The sequence below is a fragment of the Esox lucius genome, chromosome 16 (genome assembly GCF_011004845.1).
Source record: "Esox lucius isolate fEsoLuc1 chromosome 16, fEsoLuc1.pri, whole genome shotgun sequence".
NCBI classification, from domain to species: Eukaryota; Metazoa; Chordata; class Actinopteri; order Esociformes; family Esocidae; genus Esox; species Esox lucius.
Genome location: NC_047584.1, coordinates 26,244,590 through 26,267,667, shown reverse-complemented (window position 1 = coordinate 26,267,667; position 23,078 = coordinate 26,244,590). Strand labels below are relative to the sequence as shown.

Here is a 23,078-nt window from a genome sequence, read left to right as displayed (position 1 = left end):
TATTAGAACATGGATGTGCCAGTCAGGTTGGTATAGGGTTACTGTATTAGAACATGGATGTGCCAGTCAGGTTGGTATAGGGTTGCTATATTAGAACATGGACATACCAGTCAGGTTGGTATGGGGTTGCTATATTAAAACGTGGACATACCAGTCAGGTTGGTATGGGGTTGCTATATTAAAACATGGACGTACCAGTCAGGTTGGTATGGGGTTGCTATATTAAAACATGGACGTACCAGTCAGGTTGCTATGGGGTTGCTATATTAAAACATGGACGTACCAGTCAGGTTGGTATGGGGTTGCTATATTAAAACATGGACGTACCAGTCAGGTTGGTATGGGGTTGCTATATTAAAACGTGGACATACCAGTCAGGTTGGTATGGGGTTGCTATATTAAAACATGGACGTACCAGTCAGGTTGGTATGGGGTTGCTATATTAAAACATGGACGTACCAGTCAGGTTGGTGCGGGCACTGTAGGAGCCCAGGTACTGTCCGTCTGTGTTGGGGGTGTAGCACTCAAACAGCCCCTGGTCTCTGGCCTGGACCTTGGCAATGTGGAGCATGGCTGAGTCCCTGGACAGCCTCTCCACCCAGATCTCCTTGCTGTTGACCCTCTGGGCGTACACAGCGTACGCATAGTTGGACTGAGCCGTGCTCACAATGCGGATCTCGCGGTCCGGCGCCGAGGACAGGTACATGGACCACTCGAAATCCTGCTCCACGCCCTCCTTGTAGCCAGTCACGTTGCACCAGATGGTCACGTGACTGCCCTCCGTTCGAACCAGCGGGCCACTCTGGACGGTCACCACCCTCTGAGCCGCGCTCACGCCTGTCAAGGGAGGAGGGGAGAGAGACAAACGGGAGGGAGGGAGAGAAATAAGTGAGTTAGAAACTGAAACTGTTGTTAAAACATTTAACATTTAGCAGCCTTGTAGTTTTAGCTCCAGCATTCTCCCGAGAGGAAGAGACATTATGACAGGTCCCCTCAGGTGTCCTGAAGACACCGCCCTGCCGAGCCTGGTAAGGGGAAGGGGAAGTGGCCATACTGTTTAACAAAACGTGTTCCTTGTGGAGGAAATGGATGTCATTTAAAATGTCTGTGGTCCACTTAAGCTGAGCGACATTACTGTACACACATTCAGGACAAGAGAACCCAAACCCTTCTCGATATGAGATCGGAAAATACACAGAAACAAATGCACACATTCATACACACACACACACACACACGTCAATCTCAGACAGAGAGGGACAGGACACAGCTTCCTGTCTGATGAGCAACTGGGAAACACAGTGGGTGTGTGTGTATGTGTGTGTGTGTTGCAGAGGGGATGCCAGTCTCTTGGAGACTATGTGTCTTTAGGCACAATGGGCAGCGTTAATAATTTAACAGAACAGCTTTTTTAACTTTCAACATCCTCTCTCCCTCGTTCACCCTCTCTCTCTGCATCTCAGTAACTTTCTTTTACACTTTCATTCCTCCTCTTTTTCCATTTACAATGGCTGTATGTGTTTGTGTATAGAAGGGTATCTAGTTGAAAAATGAACAAACCCATGCAGAGTGTGCTCAGTGAGCTGGCAAAACGAAAGAAAATGGACCACATATATTTGTGTGTGTGTGTGAGAAAGTAAGCTTCTGGTTTTCTTCATTTTATTTCCATCCTTCTTGTGCTTGGTGTTGTAGTCCTTTGTCTTTTCGTTTCCATTCTGAGGCAGATTTTGCCCCATGAGCCTGTAAAAGCATTACAAATCTCTGATTTGTTTTTGGCCACCTCAGTTGAGAGGGATTTCAATTCAATAAGAGCAACATTTCAGAGTAAAAAATTAATAACAATGAATCACTAGAAGGCTTCACTTCTCTAATGGACCTCAATAAGATAGATATGGCCATGGAAGGGGAGTTTGACACATTAAAATGCATCAAGAGGATGGAAGTAAAAAGAGCAAGAGAGAAAAAGAGCAGTAGCGACGAACGCCAAGATAGAGCGAGGAAGACGCCTCCAGGAACTAGTCCATCTTGCCAAAATACTGATGCTGTAATTCCCAGTATAAGTGTGATCATGGAACACTTCACTGGTTTCATTTCAGCAAGTATTGGTCGTCCTTGTCCAACATTTGTCCCTTTCTTTTTATCTCTCTGTCTCTCCTCTTTCTTTCCTCTCATCATCTCTGTCCTTTCATCCTCTTTCTGTCCTCTCATTCTCTCTTTGTCTGTCCTCCCCCCCCCCCCTTTTGTCCTCTGTGTTCTCTCTTCTTTCCTCAACCCTCTCCCTAACTCTGTGGTTTTGGGCGTGTCAGTTACAGAACAGAACATCAGAGCATCAGTGAGCAGAATTGCCTTCTAATCCGACCACATGAAGATCATGGCCATAGTGCGGTGTTGTTGACACTCACAGTACTGCTGCCGAGGCCTGGCATTAATGCTAACAGTACATTACCCTTCACCTCACCCAGTATTAATGCTTACAGTACATTACCCTTCACCTCACCCAGTATTAATGCTAACAGTACATTACCCTTCACCTCACCCAGTATTAATGCTAACAGTACATTACCCTTCACCTCACCCAGTATTAATGCTAACAGTACATTACCCTTCACCTCACCCAGTATTAATGCTAACAGTACATTACCCTTCACCTCACCCAGTATTAATGCTAACAGTACATTATGCTTCACCCCACACAGTATAAATGCTAAAAGTACATTAAACATCCCCTCGTCCAGTTTTAATGCTATCAGTACATTACTAAACACATTGCCCAATACTAATGCTAACAATACATTACTAACCCCACCGCCCAGTACCAACAATACACAACTAGCCACATCATGATTAGCTGACACTTCTCTTATTCTATGAACACGCCCCACCTCAGTCCAGTTCATTTTATCAGACTCTCCCTCACTCTCCCCCTCTTGCACCCTTCATTCTCACTCCCCCCTCTCCAGTCTCCCAGCTCCCCATCTCCCTCTGAGTAAACTCCTGTCTCTCCTCCATGCCTCGCGGTTCCCTGCGTCTTTTCAGGCAGGATTTAAGCGGCTCTGCGAGACTTCAAAGCAGCAGGCTGCAGGCTGTTTTCAGAGGCTTGACAATGACATACCAAACCCTCCAGACCTCCAAGTGATCACTCCATCCATCCATCCATTCTAATCCCTCTATAACCACTATCACTGCCTCTTCGCCCCTGTCTGTACTGTCTTTATCACCGGCTGGCCTTGGAACTGCGCTTGTCTCTACATTTACTCAACATTTTAGTCACTTAGCAGACGCTCTCATCCGCAGTGACTTATTAGTGGGCGCATACATGCTCATACTTCTCCCGTACTCGTCCCCGGCGGGAGTCGACCTCGCGCCCCGCGGTTTCAGGCACCACGCCCCGCTGACTGAGCAGTCCTGACAGCGATCTGTGCGTGTGTCCGTTTGTCTGTCAGTCCCTGTCCGACTCAGCACCTCGGCTCCTCACAAGCCAGTAGGCAACATCTGCAAAACTGTGGTGAAAAGCTTCATTCTGACCTTTAGTGGTGGTCATAGAGGAGTGGACTTGGAAGCTTTGGCAAAAACAACAACTAGCACGCACGCGCATGCAAACACACACACACACACACACACACACCAAAAGAGGAAGCTGTAAAGAGGATTATGCTAAGTGGAGGGGGGGTTCAACACTAATCCAATCATTTGTGGCTGGTGTCTTATCCACAGTGAAAACCGCATCATCTCTCAGTACTGTTAGCACTCACTCACACAGCACCAGCTTATTTCAACCCTCACAGGATAATTACACACACACACACACAAACAACACACACACATACTAAGGTGACATATTCCCCAACACACACACACACACACCTACTAAGGTGACACATTCCCCAACACACACACACCTACTAAGGTGACACATTCCCCAACACACACACACACACACCTACTAAGGTGACACATTCCCCAACACACACACACACAGCCATCCATCTTTGTCATCGTGCTGGCATCAGCGGAGACATGCAACGGCCCCGCTACCTCCCTTTTCTTGCCTCCCTCCATCTCTCACACGCTCCTTCGTTCTCTACCCCCAATCCCCCCCCACCCCCCACATCATTATACTCAGGATGCTAAGGCATAAGCGCTATACATGCCAACGCTGGCTGGCTTGTCCTGGGCCCAGGTGGATCTATTTCTGTCACACGGCTGGCTCATCCATATGGGCCAAGCCACACAGCACCGAGCAGGACACGGTCCCAGACAGACAAACTCCACCAACAAACTCCAAGCTTTTAAGGGATGAGAACTAGAGGTACTGTGGGGTAAAGGAAACTTGAGTGACAGCGGGAACACATTATTAATATGGAACATAGATATAGAAAGAAATAAGCGGGGCTAAGCCTCAGTCACTGTCCCCAATCTCCCACAGGGAGCCTCAGTCTCATCTAAAAGATCTGGGACCCTGTGAAGATTTCAAGACAGAAGGGGGGGGGGGGCAAGAAGAGGGTGAAGAGGAATACAGGGAGAGAGAGGAAAGAGAGACAGAAACTCCATCTCCAGGGTGCTACAAGATGGAAACACACTGAAAGACAAGGAGGAGATTTCACTGTGTGTGTGTGTGTGTTTCTGTCTATGTATGGGTTGAATCTTCTCCAAAATCAATCTGCCTTCCTTTCCCTGTGGATCCTCTCAACATCATGCCCCTTTAACACCCATTACCACAGAGAACTAGAGAGAGAATAAAAGAGAAAGACAGAGGGAATGAGTTAAAAATATAGAAATAGTGTGGTGAGAGAAAAGTAGGGCAGAAGAAAAAGAGAGAGAAAAGGGTAATGTTCATTTGAAAGAGGTGGACCATGTTAACTGTCAATTTCTCAGAGAGGACAGCAGAAGTGAGGCTTGGTATTTTTCCCCACATTAAATTAATATGGCCCTGCTTCTATATTAAGGATGCTCTTACATTACATGTAGCTGTACAGGTTCTTTTCAGAAAATTAAAAAGTAGTCAAAGACAGACTGACTGACAGGGACAGCTAACAGCTTTGAGAAAAATAATAACTGCACCTATATTAAAAACAACACCGTTAATAAAAATAATCCTGTATCACTTCCCCTTTGAAACGTTGTCCTAAATGACATTGGGTTTCAGAGATCGGGAAGAGAATTACCAGGCAAATTCTATAAATGAGCGTTCTGCGGGTTTATGAGGAAGTCGAGGGATCAGAATTCAACTGAGGCTCCATCTCAGCCCACAGCCGGGTCAGCCATCACAGCCTGGTCAGTAGACAGACCATGTGGGGCTGGGGGGGGGGGGGGGGGGTTTCTACCTCAAAGCACTCAAGGCCCCACAGCGGAGCAGTCCAACAGCACAAGCCTGGTGTAATTTACCTCCCTTCAAAGGGCAGTGAAAAGTAGGCCTGCAGAGGCCTGTGACGGGTGACCACTGGTCCCCACAACTGACCATTACAGCGCGTTCCAGAGCTAATGGAGAGAGGAGAGATGGATGGCGAAAATGAAAGAGAAGCCCAGATTCAAAGGCAGAAAGAGAGAGAGATGGAAAACAGAGGGAAAGAGACTAAAGAAAATTGACACAGTAATTTCAGTCTTTTGAGCAGAGCCACCCCCCCCCTCCACCCCACCCGCCCCGCCTTTGTATCAGCTCAAAACGAGCCCTACAGCCACAAACAAGGCAAGGCTGAGGGGGAGAGAGACCATGTCTGTGATTATCTTATCTCTACATGGGGCACAGAGAGGGAAGAGGGGGTTGGGGAGGGTGGGAGGGTGGGAGGGAGGCTGTTTTTTTTTAAGTTGCTGTGGTGTGGCCGATGTCCACCCTCTGAGCGAGAACAGAGATTGCAGGCTGAGCGTCCGCAGAACATCAAGCACCAATCAGACGGCTCCAGACTGCCGCTCAAGTTAAAGTGGAACTGACAGCATTTCAGCAACATGACATCTTATTAAAATCAATTCATATACACCCCCGGGATAAATACGATGCATTTCTTCTTTTTTCTTTTTTTTTTTTACCTTTTCGCATTTTTATACTTTCTTGGAATGTTTAGGATATACTGGAGTAAAGGCATGAGTCAAATTCCTATTGCAGTGCGAAGTGGGAAAGCGGCCGTAGGCTCGGCCAAACAATAAACACGGCTGTAGATAAAATGGAAGAGAAATGGGTCGGCCTTGTCTAGACTGGTGCAACATATCCAATCAGTGCTAAAGTACGTCTGTATGCAAATAAGCCATTTGGCACACTGGTCTTGTTATCAGTCACTTTCAGAATCACCTGTTATCGCCAAATAAATGTACACGTACTCATAAATGTAGCTGTCGTGACGGCGCTACTGGGGGTAGACGATCTGTGGAGACAGATACACCTCGGACTACGCAGCTAACAGGCGGCAACAGCAGCTTCCATTAACGCAACAGAAAACACACAGGACATTCTCCTGGCAAATATGGAAATGGAAGCCGGCCTATTAGCCTACAACCAGTGTAGGAACACCATTTTAAACGTCTCAAGTCAGGAACTTCCTCTGGCGTCACCCGTGAATGGACTGAATGCACAATACACATGAAATGTAAAAGCAAATGCATAATCAGAGACGTATGTATTGACTTTTATAGTTGAAACACTGTATGTACGAATGACCTTCAGTGGAATGGGCTTACTACTGGCCACCAGGTATTGGTTGTTTGGGAGAAAGAGAACTAAAGATAAAGAACAGGGTGCCTGCCTTGTATCAGAGAGGTTCTGGTCTGTACTTTGATGTCTCTGTTCTAACAGTTGGGGTTGTAATGACGTGTGGAACGATGAGGCACTGTTTATATAGAACGCTCTGTGTGTTTTCCATTGTCTGGGTTTTTGTACGCGTGACCATGCAGACCCTGGTAAGCTATGGGCTTTTGCTTTCACTCAGTGTCCTGTGTTTTAATTGATTCACGTTGATAATGTGCAACAGCAGCTTTACTTTTGTTCTGAAAAGGAAGTAGTGCATCCTCCCTGACAGCTGGAGGCAGCGAGAGATTGTTTTGCACTACTCCCAATCGCTCACATGCAAGCACAGGGAGAAGTGGGGGGAGAGAGGGAGAACATATTAAAATAAAAATGGAAATGGGGGGGTTAATGTGGGACACTGGCTGAGTGAGGGAGAGAGAGAGAGAGAGAGAGAGAGAGGGTGAGAAAAGTTGGGTCATTTTCACACTTTGGGGAGCCCTTTCGTGTCATTAGTGTTGTACACGATCCTGACTTCACCACCACACCAATTACACAACCTGGTTTCCAGGCCACTTCCTAACCTTTCCATTGTCCTAACCTGCCTAGCCGGTTTAGCTAACATGTTTACAATAAAGCAGAAGTGGCAACACAAACAGACTGACTGCCCACCGCTGCTTTGGGATCCTCCCACTTCTCTGGACACACCCTTTTCTTACACACTCTTCACAACTGCTGATACCAGGACCAGAATGCAAAAGAAGTTGCTACAATTCAGTGTGTGTGTGTGTGAGCTGGAAAGTGTAAGCATAATTTGGATGTCCATGCCTCTGCCCATTCTATAATTACTGAATAATTGATAGAGACGGTGGGGAGACTGAAGACCCCACTATCCATGTGCACCTGGTTAAAAATTTAGTGTTTGTGACCTACTCAATCACCCACACCATAACACTTACTATGGCACATGGACAGTGTCTCTCACACTCACGCACACACTTCACACACTGCCCTGTCTCCTCCCATCTGATGTGTCACTCTTTACCCCTCCCCCTAGTCCATTAACTCCATAGAGCCACCTGCTCCCCAGCCCCTAACCCTTCCTCCCCGCCCCCAGGGCTCCAACCGGAGCACTCAGACGACCACGCAGCCATATGACAAAGACATGGTGGTCTTAGGACTAGTCCTCACACACACACACACACACACACACACACACACACACACAGAGCATCACCAACAGTTAGGGACAGTTTCGTGAATACATTAGGCCTAAGCCTAGTCTAGAACAAAAACAAATATCACATTGTTCAATCAAGGTCAATGGAGAGCATTGAACGTTTGCAGTCCAGCAACACACCCACCCACACCCACCCACACCCATTATACCTATGAACCGTAGACATCTGCTCAAGTGAAATAAATCCCGACTTCAATCATTGATAATTATCTAAACCCTCTCGTTTAAAGCTCTATGACAACATGGTGACTATAGATCTGGTCCTGTGTGCGTCGATAGAGAGACTGACAGCTTGCTCTCTGCTTCTTCCTATGTTTGTTCATTAAGCCACAGATTGGAAAGGAAAGTCATTAACTATTAATTAAGCTCATCAAACAGACTTCTCTGCCATTGTCAGTCAATTCAGCATTCGGGGGTACCGAGTGAAGCAAAGCCAAACACATTCATTCATTCATTCTCTCTCACTTTCTCTCTATCACTCACACACACACACAATATAAACACAACATATACACATCATAAACACGTCTTTTCCTCTTGAGTTCCAGGCAGAATCAGATCAGATCCTCCCTGTGGGCAATCGTAGCTCAATCCTGTGCTGACTAAATCCCATTCTCCTTTTGTTGTCAATCTAAAAACACAGCCATGCCTACCAGGGGGTGTGGGGGTAGGGGGGGGGGGGTATCACTTAAACCAGGTGTGTGTAGGATGCTGTGCTATGTGTGAAAACGTGTGTGTGTGTGTGTGTGTGTCACATTCTGAGGATGTGCAGCAGGGGAGCTGTCTCCATAGTTACGCTGCCATCTCATCCCACTGAGGTTGTGTTTGGGCGGAGAATCCAGCGAGGAACAGAGCAGTCTGGGTGTGCAAACCCAGAGCATTGTGGGTGGAACTGGAGGAGTGGAATCTGGGCTACCCTGTTATCTAACGGAGCTCTGAAGGTGCCCCCCTCAGCTGACCCACTATAAATCCTAACATTAGCCATTAAAAAAAGGATATGTGAAAAGACTGAAGATCAGTATATAGGAGACAACTTTATCCTCCTCCACTACCTAACCAAGGGATGGGTGAAAGGAGGAGTTCAATGTAGTCAGTAGTTTATGGTGGTCTTTAAAGAGGGGATTGAGGCCAGTGAGTTATTCATCTGAACCAGGCAAACCTGTCAGACCACTGGAAAAAAAGTATATATTATATATATAGCACACACACACACATACACACACACATCAAAACGTCTGTTTTGACTGTAAATTATTTAAGCCCCAGAGCACAACTGCAAAAAGCAGATGAACCCAGCCATCAGGTCAAACATGACCTAAACCTCCTGCCACCTGAACAGCTTTCTCTCCCCATGCTGTCGCCCTTAGCAACCTCCCATCTGTCCCAGGGAGGCTAACCAGACTACACGCACCACATCAAGATCCCTAAAACTAAACCAAACCATATCGTACACTCAGTTCTCATTATTTTAGATGATCTTACATTCCCCATTTGTATATAATTGTGTAGAACCTCTGCATGGAAACACTTTGTAGTTGCTCACTCTCTCCTGAAAGGTTACCTACTTTCCCACAGCTGCATGATTAGGCCAAGCCAAATTCAGATGCGTAGATTTACTTTGTAAATGCCGTGTGGGATCTCTGTTGATCAACTCCGTCAAAGAGGTCCTGACCCCTAATATAAGGCCCCGCTTTATGGAGTTCACATCTACGGAACGAAACGACACACTGAGTGAAGAGGGACTGTGACCAGACACTAACCAGATGCTGCAGACACGCACCAGATTCACTTGAGCAGAAACAAGATAAAAATAACACAGCGCGCTATTTTTCCACTTGTCTTTACTGTACGGAGAACGCTGCGCGGAGAGAACTGAACCCCACCAACAGCAACAGCAGATCACAGTGCTCTTGTAAAATTGCCTGTTAAAACGTCCAGCCTGAGAGGAAGTGTGTGTTTGGGTAGAGGTAAATGGTGGTGGGTGTGAATTTTTCTACCTTACTGTTAATTCAGCATTGTCCTTCGCCATCCCCCCCCCCCCCCCCCCCCCCCAGGAACAATGAGACTTCGGTCCCCCTCAGGGACGATGAGACACAGCGACTCCTGTCGGGTCTCTAAAAAACCTAATCATCAAAGGACACGTTCTGGTCTGGGTGTCTGGTCCCCTTTCATCTGTCTGCTCTACTGATACTTGACCAGTTACAAAGGCATGCCCTCAGCCCCAAGCCTCAGAGGCACCTATCGATGGCTTGTATCTGTGAACACTACGGTCGAGCTGAAGGAGAAACTGGGCAACAACACAGGTGGAGTACGGCTACTAACTGGTCTGGCTTCTTGGTTCGTTTTCCCCCCGGTTATCAGGTAAACCAGCCTCCAGATGGAGGAAACAATGTGATGAAGAGTTGTGATGTCATGTTCCGGGAACACTCCACACACAAGAACAGTAGCCAACCCACGAACACATATATTCACTACTCTGCCAGTGTGCACACGCACGTTGAGGAAAAGCCCCCAGGCGGGTTTTCTAAACTAAACATAAAAGCAAACCCAAATGTCTTTACAAACCAAAATATGCAGAACACACACACACACTTAGGGGAAACAACACACAAGCGCACACACACTGTACAATACACACACAACACACACACACCCACAACCCAGCGAGGCCTGTAAAATACACACAGATGTTGGGCCTGCACAGGGCTAAGTGACTGAACGAGTGTCTAGACTTGATTAGTCTATATGTATACTGTCCAGATAAACAGAACCGGGTCATTTGTTGGTTTAAACAGCTGGAATGTGTTAAGGGCCAGAACAATGCTATGTAACACCAATTATTAACTCTTAGCATGCCAGTAACACTCACAAAGACATGACGGATCCACTCAAACTCACAGAAATGTTAAACACTGCTAACTCCGCCTTGACCAAGAGGTGAAAATCGTCTAGCTCTAAAGGTTTGTGATACACAGCTGTCATTCTGTGTGTGTGTGTGTGTGTGTGTGTGTGTTGGGGGTAATAAAACTAATAATCAAAATAATTGTAAAAATATATATATATTTTAAAACTACATTGCCAACCATTTTGTAAAAGCAAAATCAAACTCCAGCTGGGGGATTATTTTGGAACGAACTCTCTGCTAGGGGTCTGTTTCCAGGCTTTGCCTTGACTTCAGCTCAGGCCTACGAACAGCTCCTGGTTCAGACAGTAACCCACAAGCTAGACTGCTTCATTACTTAAGCTAGTATTGAAATACTGTACTAACTTTACCACTGTACCAACCCCCGAAGCCTCTCTTACTGTTTAAGCACCTGATGAATACCACATCGTCACAAAGTTATATAAGCCTGAACGGCTCGGCGATTCAGGGCTCCTCATTACTGCCTCTGTCTTCCCTACAGATGGAAATCCATGTCACGTAATACAGTATAGCAGCTCGGCTCAGTCCAGGCACGGAGGTAAAAACTGAATATGGTTAGATATAAGGTTATTACTTTTTACAACACATAATTTTGACTATATATATATTTTTTTTCAGCTCATTTGCTAAACCTGCACCAAAAATCTTTCAAGCAGGTTTTTCCATCTTCTTTTTGAATAGGCCTTACAGAGCCAGAATGAGGAATTTCTTTTCAGCACTTTATTTCCAAAACTGATGAAAAGTTGTTTCCTGTCACTCTACATCAGACACACATTACAGTGAGCAACCTCTGCTGTCTCCACAGGTATACAATGTCTTCGTGATGTACTTTCTGCATCTTCAATCGGACACCTGATTTTTACCTTAGGAAATGATTCCCACTGGCTGGAAGGGTAAGCGAACTAACGATAAAACTGATAATCCTCTAACCCAGTGGCAAGAGGTCAGTTTTCAGCCCCCCCCCCCCAGGACTAACATGTCTTCCAACCAGGAAGAGAGCAGCCATCTGGTGTTTGTTTGGGACAGGCCACCGTGTGAATGTGTGTCCCCGTTTGTATGTGTTAGCACATGTGTGTGTATTATGGTGTTCTGTCAATTTGTGTGAGTGGCCTATGCAATATTTCAGTGAAAGTGCATGTAATGAGCATGACAGTGAGAGAGGTTAGACGGGTGTTATATAAAATATGTCAGACGTGTATTGATTACAGGCAGCAGCTCAGACCAGGAAAGATGATCTTGAGTCTGCGGGAGGTTGATCTGTGACTTTTATGTCCAAATATCACATTGTTCTGGTTCTCCGGATGGAATTAAAGGGCTCTGTGTACTGGCCAACCAGACTAGCTGACAGACATTTTACTAGCCTAGGATGAAATTCTGTGCAATGCTGTACTTGGAAAGAAAACATTTCACAAGTCAGAAAGGCTAGTTGGATACATTTTCTGCTAACCCCTTATGTAATGTGGTTGCCACAGCCATCTTAATGTCCGTCCTTGCCTTGTTTACTCTCTCTCTCACACACAGAGACAGAGAGAAACTAATTTAGGGCTGTGAACGACAAAAAAATAACACACAGCTGTTCAAAGGCATCTGCTATTAGTGAATAATACAATGCCTCATAAGCAATCAATGACTCTTATGGAGCTGCCACTGGTACACAGACACGCACACCTCACACCCACACCCACACCCTCACCCTCACCCTCAGTGTCAGATGTCATGCGGGTCGGCATGCAGGTGTGCAATGACAGGTGGGCTAGTCTGAATACGAGCTCTGTTCGGTTCTTAATTAAACGAGATTCTGAGAAAAATCACTAGGATGCCGATAACAGGCGTGACTTACCAAGTAGCACACACGCAACAAGAAGCGTGCGGATCCCCATTGTTTTCCGTCTCTCTCCCCACATATGCCGTCCGTATAATCCGTTTGGGGGCAAAGCTTCTCAATTTTTAGGCTAAAATAAGAGGTCTGTGGCCAGCCACCACTCCGGGCGTAGGGCAGGTCTAGTGCCCCCCGGGGAACGAAGCAGCTGGCTAAATATCCCCTTCGCTATAGAGAAAAGTCGCCTGCTGTCAGTGGGATGCACCGATATCACGGAGCCTGCTGAGATGCGGGACTCGGTAGACTACACTCCGGAATCGCTTCTCTGGTCTCACCTTCAGCTTTGCTGTCCTATTGTCAATGACGACATGCGCCCGTAAAAGACGTCTAGGCGACCCAGCCTTTTCTCCAATATCACAGAGACTGCGGACGAGCTTCGCCAATGAAAGACAAAAAAACACCGGAAAGTCAACGGTCGTGCGTGGATATCTTACTTAGTTTGGATACACAATTATGTATGGAAAATCATCCCGGAGAGCAAGTAAATGAAATAGGCTACTTCTAATTTAGTGAGCGTCCTCTTTCTCCGGCGGCAAAAGCTCTATCAAAGGCAGGCAAGTCGTGCTCTCTCCACCGCTGGTCCCGTATAATCAATCTTCTCTCCTGCTCGTTTAGAAGAAGAAAAAACACTCGAGTCGATGCGGATGGGCGGGCGCTCGGGCGGCAGAGCACATTGAGAATTACCATAGGATGGACCTCACTATGAATGCGTCAATAGATCGATTGAGTTCACAGAAATGAAAATTTCCTGTGATCAGTTCATTTTTGTGCATCGTCTAGGCTATACAAAGCACAGTTTGGGCCCAGACGTATTGTTCTATTTAAATCGACGGGATAGCCTCAAACTTCAGATTTGTTTTTGATTTACAATGAATAGTTAAAAAGGCTCAGTTCGTTGCATACCAATCAACGGCATCGAGTCGGGTCTTTTAATGCGTGTTCGGTCAATAAATTGTTTTATATTCCCAAGAAATATTCCTTGCATTTCATTTCCTGGTTGGAAGTATAGCCTTTGATTCCTTTGCCATTTCAAAAAACGAACCAGCGTGCTACATAATCCCACCCCACTAGAAACCACGCCCCGTTCAGGGGGCTACTTTCTATTAATCACCCAATAAGGATTCACGCGTGGATTTGAAGACCTACCATATTTGGTCAAAAGGTGTGGCAAAATCGAATTGTTTTCCTTCGGTTACATCAATAATTGTAAAAATAATAGGTATTGATATTAACAGTATTTATTTTTGCTTACTCCCTCCATCTCACATCCCATACAACTAAGCGACATATACAAGGTCATAGATTAATCTCATGAGCGGAGACTAAACACAAAGCTTTATGAGTCCTATAAGCTGCTTATAACAGAGTTACAGTATGGTTACAGCACTTCATCCGGGGAAAACCTGAAATCGAGAAGGCTTCCCAAATATTTAGCTATTCGGTGGTATACCTGAGCACTATTTGGTAGTGCTGTTGCCTTATAAACCATGATTTTAAAAAATCTGAACATCTGTATTCAAAACGCTTTACTTTGTTGTGCCTCTGCTTCATTGTGCAAAGTTACATTGTGTCATAAATGTCAAAAAGAGACAGCTTTGAGTAGTAATCTCTGTGTATCTGCAACAGAAAACAAAAGGCTTTAGTGGATGGCTGCATAGCCATCGCTACCGTAATCCAGACACAGATTAGAATCTAATGATGAAAGTAGGATATTCTACTCCTACTATTGGACCAAATCCTCATGTCTTTCCCCCAATATTCCCAAAATAAGGAATTCCCCATCGGTCTGTACCTAAGTGTGTGCAAAGCACCTACAATGCAGGAATTACCAACCTAATATCAGAATCACATCAGTGTTCAACATTTGTCTTGGGGGGAGTAAAATGTCTCAATCAGGGTTAGGGGAGCCTGTTCCTGGAGCCGGATTTTGCTTCAAATAACCCGAAAGACCAGGTGTGTTGCATTTAGTCAATCACTGACCTGATCAATGGCCTCAGCTGTTCCATTACCTGGCCACCAGGCTTCCTCCCGGTGTGGGCGTGCAAATGACAAACTGATGGTTTAGATTTATACGTCTCCAAGACCAAATAAGGGGACAGCATAGCTTCCCCAATCACTACAGTGACCAGGCAGAAGACCATCCTCTCCCTCTATCGCTCTTCACCAACAGAATGTAATGAAACAGGTTGAATACAGTTTACAATCACCACAGTGCACAGCAAGGCAAGCTGTGACCAGGCAGAAGACCGTCCTCTTCCTCCTTCGCTCTTCGCCAACAGAATGTAATGAAACATGTTGAATACAGTTTACAATCACATTGAAATTCTGTTTGGTGTTCACTTTCAGTCCGTCATCTCACGTCATTAACGGACAACACAGCCTTGAATCCTCTGCCTTCTATCGTATCCATGTGAAGGGTCCCACTATTTTCCCTCAAAGCCACAGTAAATCACTTACCACATATTCTAAAGCGATCTTCGCTGTTTTTTGTACTTTCTATGGTTTGGACAGTTGTACTTTGTGAAGGCCAGCCACATGTTTCTTGCTATGGATCAATCGAGACTGTACGAACTGCGGTACCAGAAGACGGTGGTGCAAGAATGACCGTGGCACCAGAAGACAGTGGTGCCCACGTGAAGCAGCCCTTAACCCTTCAAACAGTTTCTCTCACATTTTGATGTGAGGGGACAGTTAAGAATCCAACACACTTGAGAGGCAACCTAAAACTCAGTCGATAGGCCTGAGACGAGTACCACCACCTGGGGCTCTTCCTCCAGGTCCTGAAGCCTGGAAAGCTTTTACAGCTTTTACTCCTGTTAAACCTTCTAAGGCTGTGTCCATCATGCATTGGCTTGAACCTCAGAATTTTCAAATTCAACAAGAGGGCCACACATTTTGTCATGTAAAGTCTGTGTGTAATATAATTTCCAGGCGAAAGAAAAATCTATTGGATCCTAATAATTTCAAAACATTTTCAGTGTCTCCGCCTTTCTTTGCAGTCACAACAATGGCCCGAGACTCTCTGAGGACTCAGCCAGCTCAAAGACATCCTGCTGTTGGAGTTAACTTCATTTCCTTTATTACTGGAACTCTGACAAAACATGGCACACAATTCAATTTGCGTTGTTTTCAGGAAGGACTTGGTGCTCTCTTTAGTGACCCAGTAGCTGTATGATATCACTCTATACTATAATTTGATACGTTCTAGCTGATCACAAATGACATTTCAAGTGTATTAAATCTCTGTCCAGAATCGTAGTTTCACACTGTGCAATATTCAAGTCCCATGCAACATATTGGCTAGCAAATGATACCTGTAGCTTTTAGACGTCCACTTGTGGGAGTCAGATTGCCCCCCTAACTGACCGGCATCGACTTTGCAGAGGTGCAAGGCATTTTGGAATTCCATTTGCAGTGACTCCAGGAGAAATTAAACAGCAGAGCCCCTAAGCAACGTTACCTCGAGCGTATGCAAACTTGGCTGCTCTAGTTCAGTTTCTAATGTTCACACTATGTGCGAGCAGGGCTCACCTGAGAGTGCTCACGTATTGTAACATAACAATTTCAGAATTTTTCTTTCCCTTCACCACTCCCATTCCCTAATCCTGGTCTTTTTTGCAACCAACTAGATGAGGTTGGCTATCTTAACAGCGTCATCCAATGTGAGGGGGTACTTTGAACAGCAAGCAATCCTGTCTGGAAGTAATTTCTTTTTCCACAAGCTGATCTCTGGAAATGTCTTCTTCAAAGTCTCTGAGAGCATTTGTTGCTGCAAGCTCCCATAACGCAGACACACACTGAGAAACAGATTCTCCTTGCTGCCGGCTCAGCTTTGGGAAAGTGTCTCTTTTCAGAGCCACACTTACAGTAGCCACGTAAACCATTACAGTGCATCTGCTGTTGCATCAGATTTGTCGTGTAGTACGTACATTGTGAACCAACCAATTTGGAACGTCAAAATCCTAGTCCATTTTGGATCTACGTCATCTGATTTTATCTTCTCACCAGTAAACCACATGAAGAAGGACTCCCATGTCGGGACAAGAGACTTGGTATCAAAACCATGTATCTCTCCGACTACTGTTGTTGGTATGTGCTAGAGTGTGTGCCAGACCAGCAGTTGGCTAGATTCTCCAGTCATTGTATCGCTGCCTCAAACTCAAACTTTCATCTTGAATTGTTTAATTAAAGATTTATCTTTTTGACAATCGGGGGGTCTAATCCCCACTGGGGGATTATATTCCATTCACCATTGGGTCCTTAATGTTTACGCCCAAATTGAAAATATTCTGCTCTATTGCAAATCAGTCCCCTACCCCTTTGTAACAAGAGTATCATGAAATTGTAATCTCAGATCATTGCCCACTTACCTTCTCCCTGAGACTCGGGGGCAGTGGGTTAACTGAAACTCTAGATAATGCGGAAAACAGGCCAGGTTTTTAAATGAGAAACACTTAAAGCATTGAAACCTAAGGGTCTGGTCACAGCATTCCAGGCATTCAGATGGAATCAGGGTTTAGTAGGTGGAACTGGACATGCAAATTCACTTGCTAAATAAGTGGAAAACTGGCTAATCAACTCTGGAGAAACACAACAATGTTACAGCTTTGATTCCCTGCTTTCTGTTGTAATTTTCATGGTCATAGCATTTTTGTTCATGAATGTGATTTATGAGCTGAAAACTAAAAATAAATAAATTGAACCTAAAAATTTAAAATAAATCTAGTTTGTGGGATTTGGCTGACCTTTTTCATATGTGAAAAACAAGTGGAAACCTTGACTGCTTCAAAGGACTCTTACAGTGGAATATGTAGCAATCAACTGGACTCTTACACTGGAATATGTAGCAAACCACTGGACTCTTACACTGGAATGTGTAGCAAAAACTGTTCATTTTGAGTGATCATGCAAGATATTGGTTAACCGCTGATTCTGATATCCGAGTCTCCCCCAATTTAAATGAAGTCTTTTAACACACACACACACACACACACACAAGCACACACACACACACACACACACACACACACACACTGCCAGCGTGTCAAAGCTGTAGTTGAACTGGTGATTGGAGATCCATATAAGTCTATTTTTACATTTACTTCCTCTTCCCCCTTTATTATCTATATTTCCTGGTGTCTACGTGTGTCGCCCAGGACACTGCAACGTTGTTCCCTATTTCCTGCGTTTCCTCAAACCCGATGTCTCTGCAACTCCAAGTCCTCTTCCTTTTCTCATGCACACAGCCTGAATGCCAACATGTTAGCTAACATTACCGTCCTGGTCTTTGGTACAGGTCACGGAGTATAGGGAGTGGAAAGGGAGACAATGAATGCGCTATCACTCATCTACTAATGGGCGGAGTCGTCCAATATCTCCCACTGAGCAAAGGACGTTGGGAAAACGTCATTTAAATGATTTGCTCATTGGACAGTGTTGTTATTGCTCAACTGACAGTGTAGCAACACTCCGTGCAGGCCTGGACCTGTGTGCTTTGAGTCAATGACCATATGTACCTTTTCTGTTTTTCTCTGTGTTTGCCTGCATAGTACCAAACATACTGATAACTGTTGTCATGGGAGCATCGAGAATACCTCTATATTGTGATAAGATGTAATCTTTATGTCCTGGGAACATTCACCGTTTGTATGTGTTTGTTCCTGCATGTTAAGGTGTGTGTGTGTGTGTGTTTGGGTATGTGTGGTGTCTGTCTGTGTGTGTGTGTGTGTGTTTGTGTCATGGTGACCGTGAAACTGCGGATGAATAATGCATAAGTAACAGCTGTGCCTGTACAGAGGGTGACACCCACATAATCAAGTCATGAGTTATAAAGAGACAAAAAGAAAAAGGAGAATTAAAGAAAATGACAGGGTGAGAGAGGCAGAAGGAGAGTGACAGAGCGAGAGAGAGAGATAAAGAAGCAAAAATCCAGAATGAACTATAATTTGTTTGATGATGCATCATGGGAAGACTCATTCTGCAGGATATCTAATAATACCAGACAGACAGCGTACTCCTGTCTCCGTTCAGGCTACTGTGATGATGATGACGAGGAGGAGGAAGAACAGCCACTTGCTGAAAGGATATTTAGTGTGTAGGAGTGTGTACAATCTGTCAATGTGTGTGTGTGTGTGTGTGTGTGTGTAGCTGTGTGGTACCTGCTATTCCTCTCACTGCCCTGTGTGTGTTGACAGGGAGTTGCGGGTGTGAACATCTGCTAGACCATTTAAATGTGGTAGGCAGGACTAGTCAGGCCTAGGTGACAAGTTTTATAGGGACTGTATTCCACGGCAGGCAGTAGAAAGCAGGCACAGACACACTCACATGCACACACAAGTGCATACACCCCCCCCCCCCCCAATACACACACACGCAGAGTTAACAAGTTCACATGCACAATCCTGTTGTATCCTGTAATTATGTTTCTTAATCTTGGCGTACAAATGGTAATTAAAATTGAATGACGTGTGTGTGTGTGTGTGTGTGTGCGCGTGTGACTGTGTATTGCATGTGAAGAAAAAGGGATAAATATAGAAACGGAGATACTGAGGGATTGAGAGATAAAGGGGAGAAAGAGAGGGATGAGGGAGGGATGAGGGAGTGAGAGGGAAAGGGGGAAGGAGTGATAGCAGTTCTAAAAGAAGTGATGCTCAGACAGTCATTTCATATTAATACGTTGCATTAAGAGGCTCTATAATGAATAATTGATCATCAGAAAAAATTTGCGATTTGTGCTCCCGGAGGGCTAATGCGATGTTAAATCAAGCTGTGTGAGTGTCAAGAGTGTGTGTGTTTCTTCATGTGTGTGTGTACCGGCCACATGTGCCCACAGGGTTATTCAGTGTTAAGAAAGTTGCTTGCCTCTAGATGCTGTTTGTGTGTGTTTTTTGTGTGTGTGGTGTGTACTCACACCTGTGACCTGCGCAATTAACACAACGCTCCTCACCCCAGTTTTCACTTCAGAAATGTGGTCACATTGCCTTATTTGTTGTCAATAGCCTATGATATACAATATATAGCTCTTCATACTGCAATACTTGAAATGGTGCTCCTTCAAAAACTAGCTTATGCTACCTTGAAAGGTAGGAAAAAATGAGAACAAATCAGTTAAATCCTTAACTTGACCAGCTGCAGCTTACAGGTTATCATCTCTAGCAGGATGTAATCACCCATCATTGGAGAGGAGGGAGAAACAGGAAATTAAATCACAGGTTATCTTCTGTAGCAGGATGTAATCAACCAGAGCTGTAGAGGAGAGAGAAATGGGAAATTAAATCACAGGTTATCATCTGTAGCAGGATGTAATCACCCAGAAATGTAGAGGAGAGAGAAAAAGGAAATTAAATCATGGGTTATCTTCTGTAGCAGGATGTAATCAACCAGAACTGTAGAGGAGTGAGAAATGGGAAATTAAATCACAGGTTATCTTCTGTAGCAGGATGTAATCAACCAGAGCTGTAGAGGAGAGAGAAACAGGAAATTAAATCACTGGTTATCATCTGTATCAGGATGTAATCGCTCTAGAGGAGAGAAAAAAAGTATTTTGTAAAAAGCGAGCGGTATTGTACATTTTACAAAACACCTTTTGACCGAAAAGTTGTCTTGTGTAGGGGTAGAGCTCATTAGAGCAAATACAAAATACCAGTTTTTTTATTCAGTAAAACATTCTCATTGTTTTTGTTGGTAAACTATTTAGGAGTATATTCATTCATTATAATTTGCAACTGTAAGTAATAATTTGTGCCCAGATCTGTCGGTGTCACTCAATGGAGGTTGACAGGAAGGATTGATCTCCTGATCTGAGTCTCCATGTAATAATCTATCACTCAGTGTCGTACATTAGAGAATCAAGCCTAGTATAAGTCTTGTTTTACGTTTGTTTTTCTGTAGTTTATGGAAATGAAATGTATGCAGTTATACGATCCAAAATGTGCCATAACTTTGCCTATCTGTCTACATCAGTGGTAGCAATAGGGCTATAGGAATTGATTGGGTAATCTCTGCCATGCAATTCATGTTATTGTCCGTAGAGATAAAAGTGAAATCCTAAATATAATCGTAATAGACAATTGTTCAGCTTGTAGAGTGAATGCAAGGGTCTAATGAATACTACAGACTTTCCCCTCACTGTCTCCCTGGGGCTTGCAGTTAATTAATACAGGAACTCCCATTTACAGTACAACACAAGTTCTGTTGAACAACGAAATATTAAGCTCTTTTTTGATTCTGTCTTAATCTGTTTTTCCTCTATCTTCCCATCACTCTCTCTCCCTCTCTCTCTCCCTCTCCCTCTCCCTCTCTCTCTCTCTCTCTCTCTCTGTTCCTCTGAATCAGTTGTCTTCCTGTGTTGTTTTCTGTATTCGTGTGGAACCGGTGGATGAATGGTGACGACCCAGGGAAAAGTGTTTGGTGCCAGTAGTGCCATTGTAATTTCATTTGTGGTACCATGTGTACTGTTTCTGGACACACCAGGCACCTGAAACGGGACAAGGTATTGGACAGCATTCATGCTGATATGATGGACCATGATGAATGTTTAAATGTTACATTGGTGTTAAAAACTTAAAAGGGTGAAAACGTCTTCCCATCTTTGGAGAGGGAAAGGATGCGTATGTGTGTGTGTGTGTGTGTGTGTGTGTGTGTGCGTGTGTGTGTGTGAAGACATAATGCTCTCACACATCCTGTTCTGCAACACTGACAAACCCCTGTGAAGCTCGAGAGAGACGCCCAAAAGGAAACGAATGAATCATTTATTTGCTTTCTGGATGCACTGTGAAAATGTACGTGAACGTCAGGCGAAATATGTGAACAAATCTTTCTCCTCAAAGTGATGGTTTCCCACAACGCACCCTGTTTATGGTCGCCATTAGGATTGGAAGTACTAACAATTGTTACTGTAACTATAATGATTGCTATTAAACTAAACAAACACCTTTTCTCCTGAGTCATGCCAGTGCTGGATGGCACATTATCCAATGAGCATTGCAGGGTACCTGACACCTCCTCTGTTTCCATGGAGACCGCTATTTCACCCGATCAGAAGACCTGGCTTCAGGACACCTATACACCTGTCAAAATCTCACCTTTAATGTCCCAAGCTCCGATGACACTCGGCCTGTCGGAGCAGCGAAGATGTTTTGTATGGAGACGATAGACGCACGTGGACAATGCCATTGAACCAGTCTTCAGAGTCATACCACTAGGTGACCGTCACAATATTCTTGTTACTGTTGCACAGTTTACAACACACACACCATACACACACACCACACACACCACACACACACACACACACACCATACACACACACCACACACACCACACACACACACACTCACACACCACACACACCACACACACACACACACACCCCACACACACACACACACACACCCCACACACACACACACACACACCATACACCCACACCACACACACACACACCACACACACACACACACACACCATACCCACACACCACACACACACACACACACCATACCCACACACCACACAAACACACCACACACACACACACACACACCACACACACCACACACACACACACACACACACACACACACCACACACACCACACACACACACACACACACACACACACACCATACCCACACACACACACACACACCATACACCCACACCACACACACCACACACATTCAGGAGTATGAACAGTTGATTTACTCAAACTCAAAGGACATCTGGGGGTGGAATAGTGACTCAGAATGAGTGTTTAGCCTCAGCATGGGTCCACACACGGACACACACACAGGCGCACACACACACACACACACACACGGTTCAGGCTATTCAGCTCATAAGCCCTGTGCTGCCTGCTGACACTCCTCGGCACTCAAAGCCAGGCCCTCCAACTGCCTTGATAAGAGTGTGCCATGCATTGCCATAGCGATCTCTCTATTGGCATCTAATCAAACCAATCAAATGCAGCCCAGTGTTTGTAAACATTGATTTCCAAGCCCTGCTGCTGTGTAGGTTGACCCGGGTCTGGCCTCGGGGTTGATAAACGGTCAGCTCCATCTGATCTTATCTCTATTGCTGCCCCTTCGCAATGGAGAAACGTGATCTATTTACCCCAGGGCTGGGTGATATATACAGCTCACCCTCTTACAAACGCACAAGCACAAGCGTACAGTTACAAATGCAAGCCTGCACCTACACACAGACATTTACACAGCTGTTCCTGCTGCTATGAACCAAATAGTAAAGGCGTCTTTTACTAGTCAACATTGAAATAACTGCCCAGTGAAAAACCTAATTTTAATCTCTGAATTTATATCCAAAT

At 44.9% G+C, this 23,078-nt stretch overlaps 1 protein-coding gene across 3 annotated transcripts in view; it reads right to left on the bottom strand.

Annotated features, from left to right (window-relative positions):
* igsf3 (immunoglobulin superfamily, member 3) overlaps positions 1–13,756 on the bottom strand; it is an 88,161-nt gene extending 74,405 nt beyond the window's left edge. For all 3 annotated transcript variants that reach the window (XM_010904558.3, XM_010904555.4, XM_010904557.3), the window contains exons 1-2: positions 12,716–13,756; positions 460–837 (exon numbers count right to left, since the gene is read on the bottom strand). In XM_010904558.3, the coding sequence (XP_010902860.1) occupies positions 460–837; positions 12,716–12,779 (442 nt within the window). In that variant the 5' untranslated portion in view covers positions 12,780–13,756. The remainder of the gene's footprint in view (positions 1–459; positions 838–12,715) is intronic.
* Positions 13,757–23,078: the final 9,322 nt, after the last annotated feature.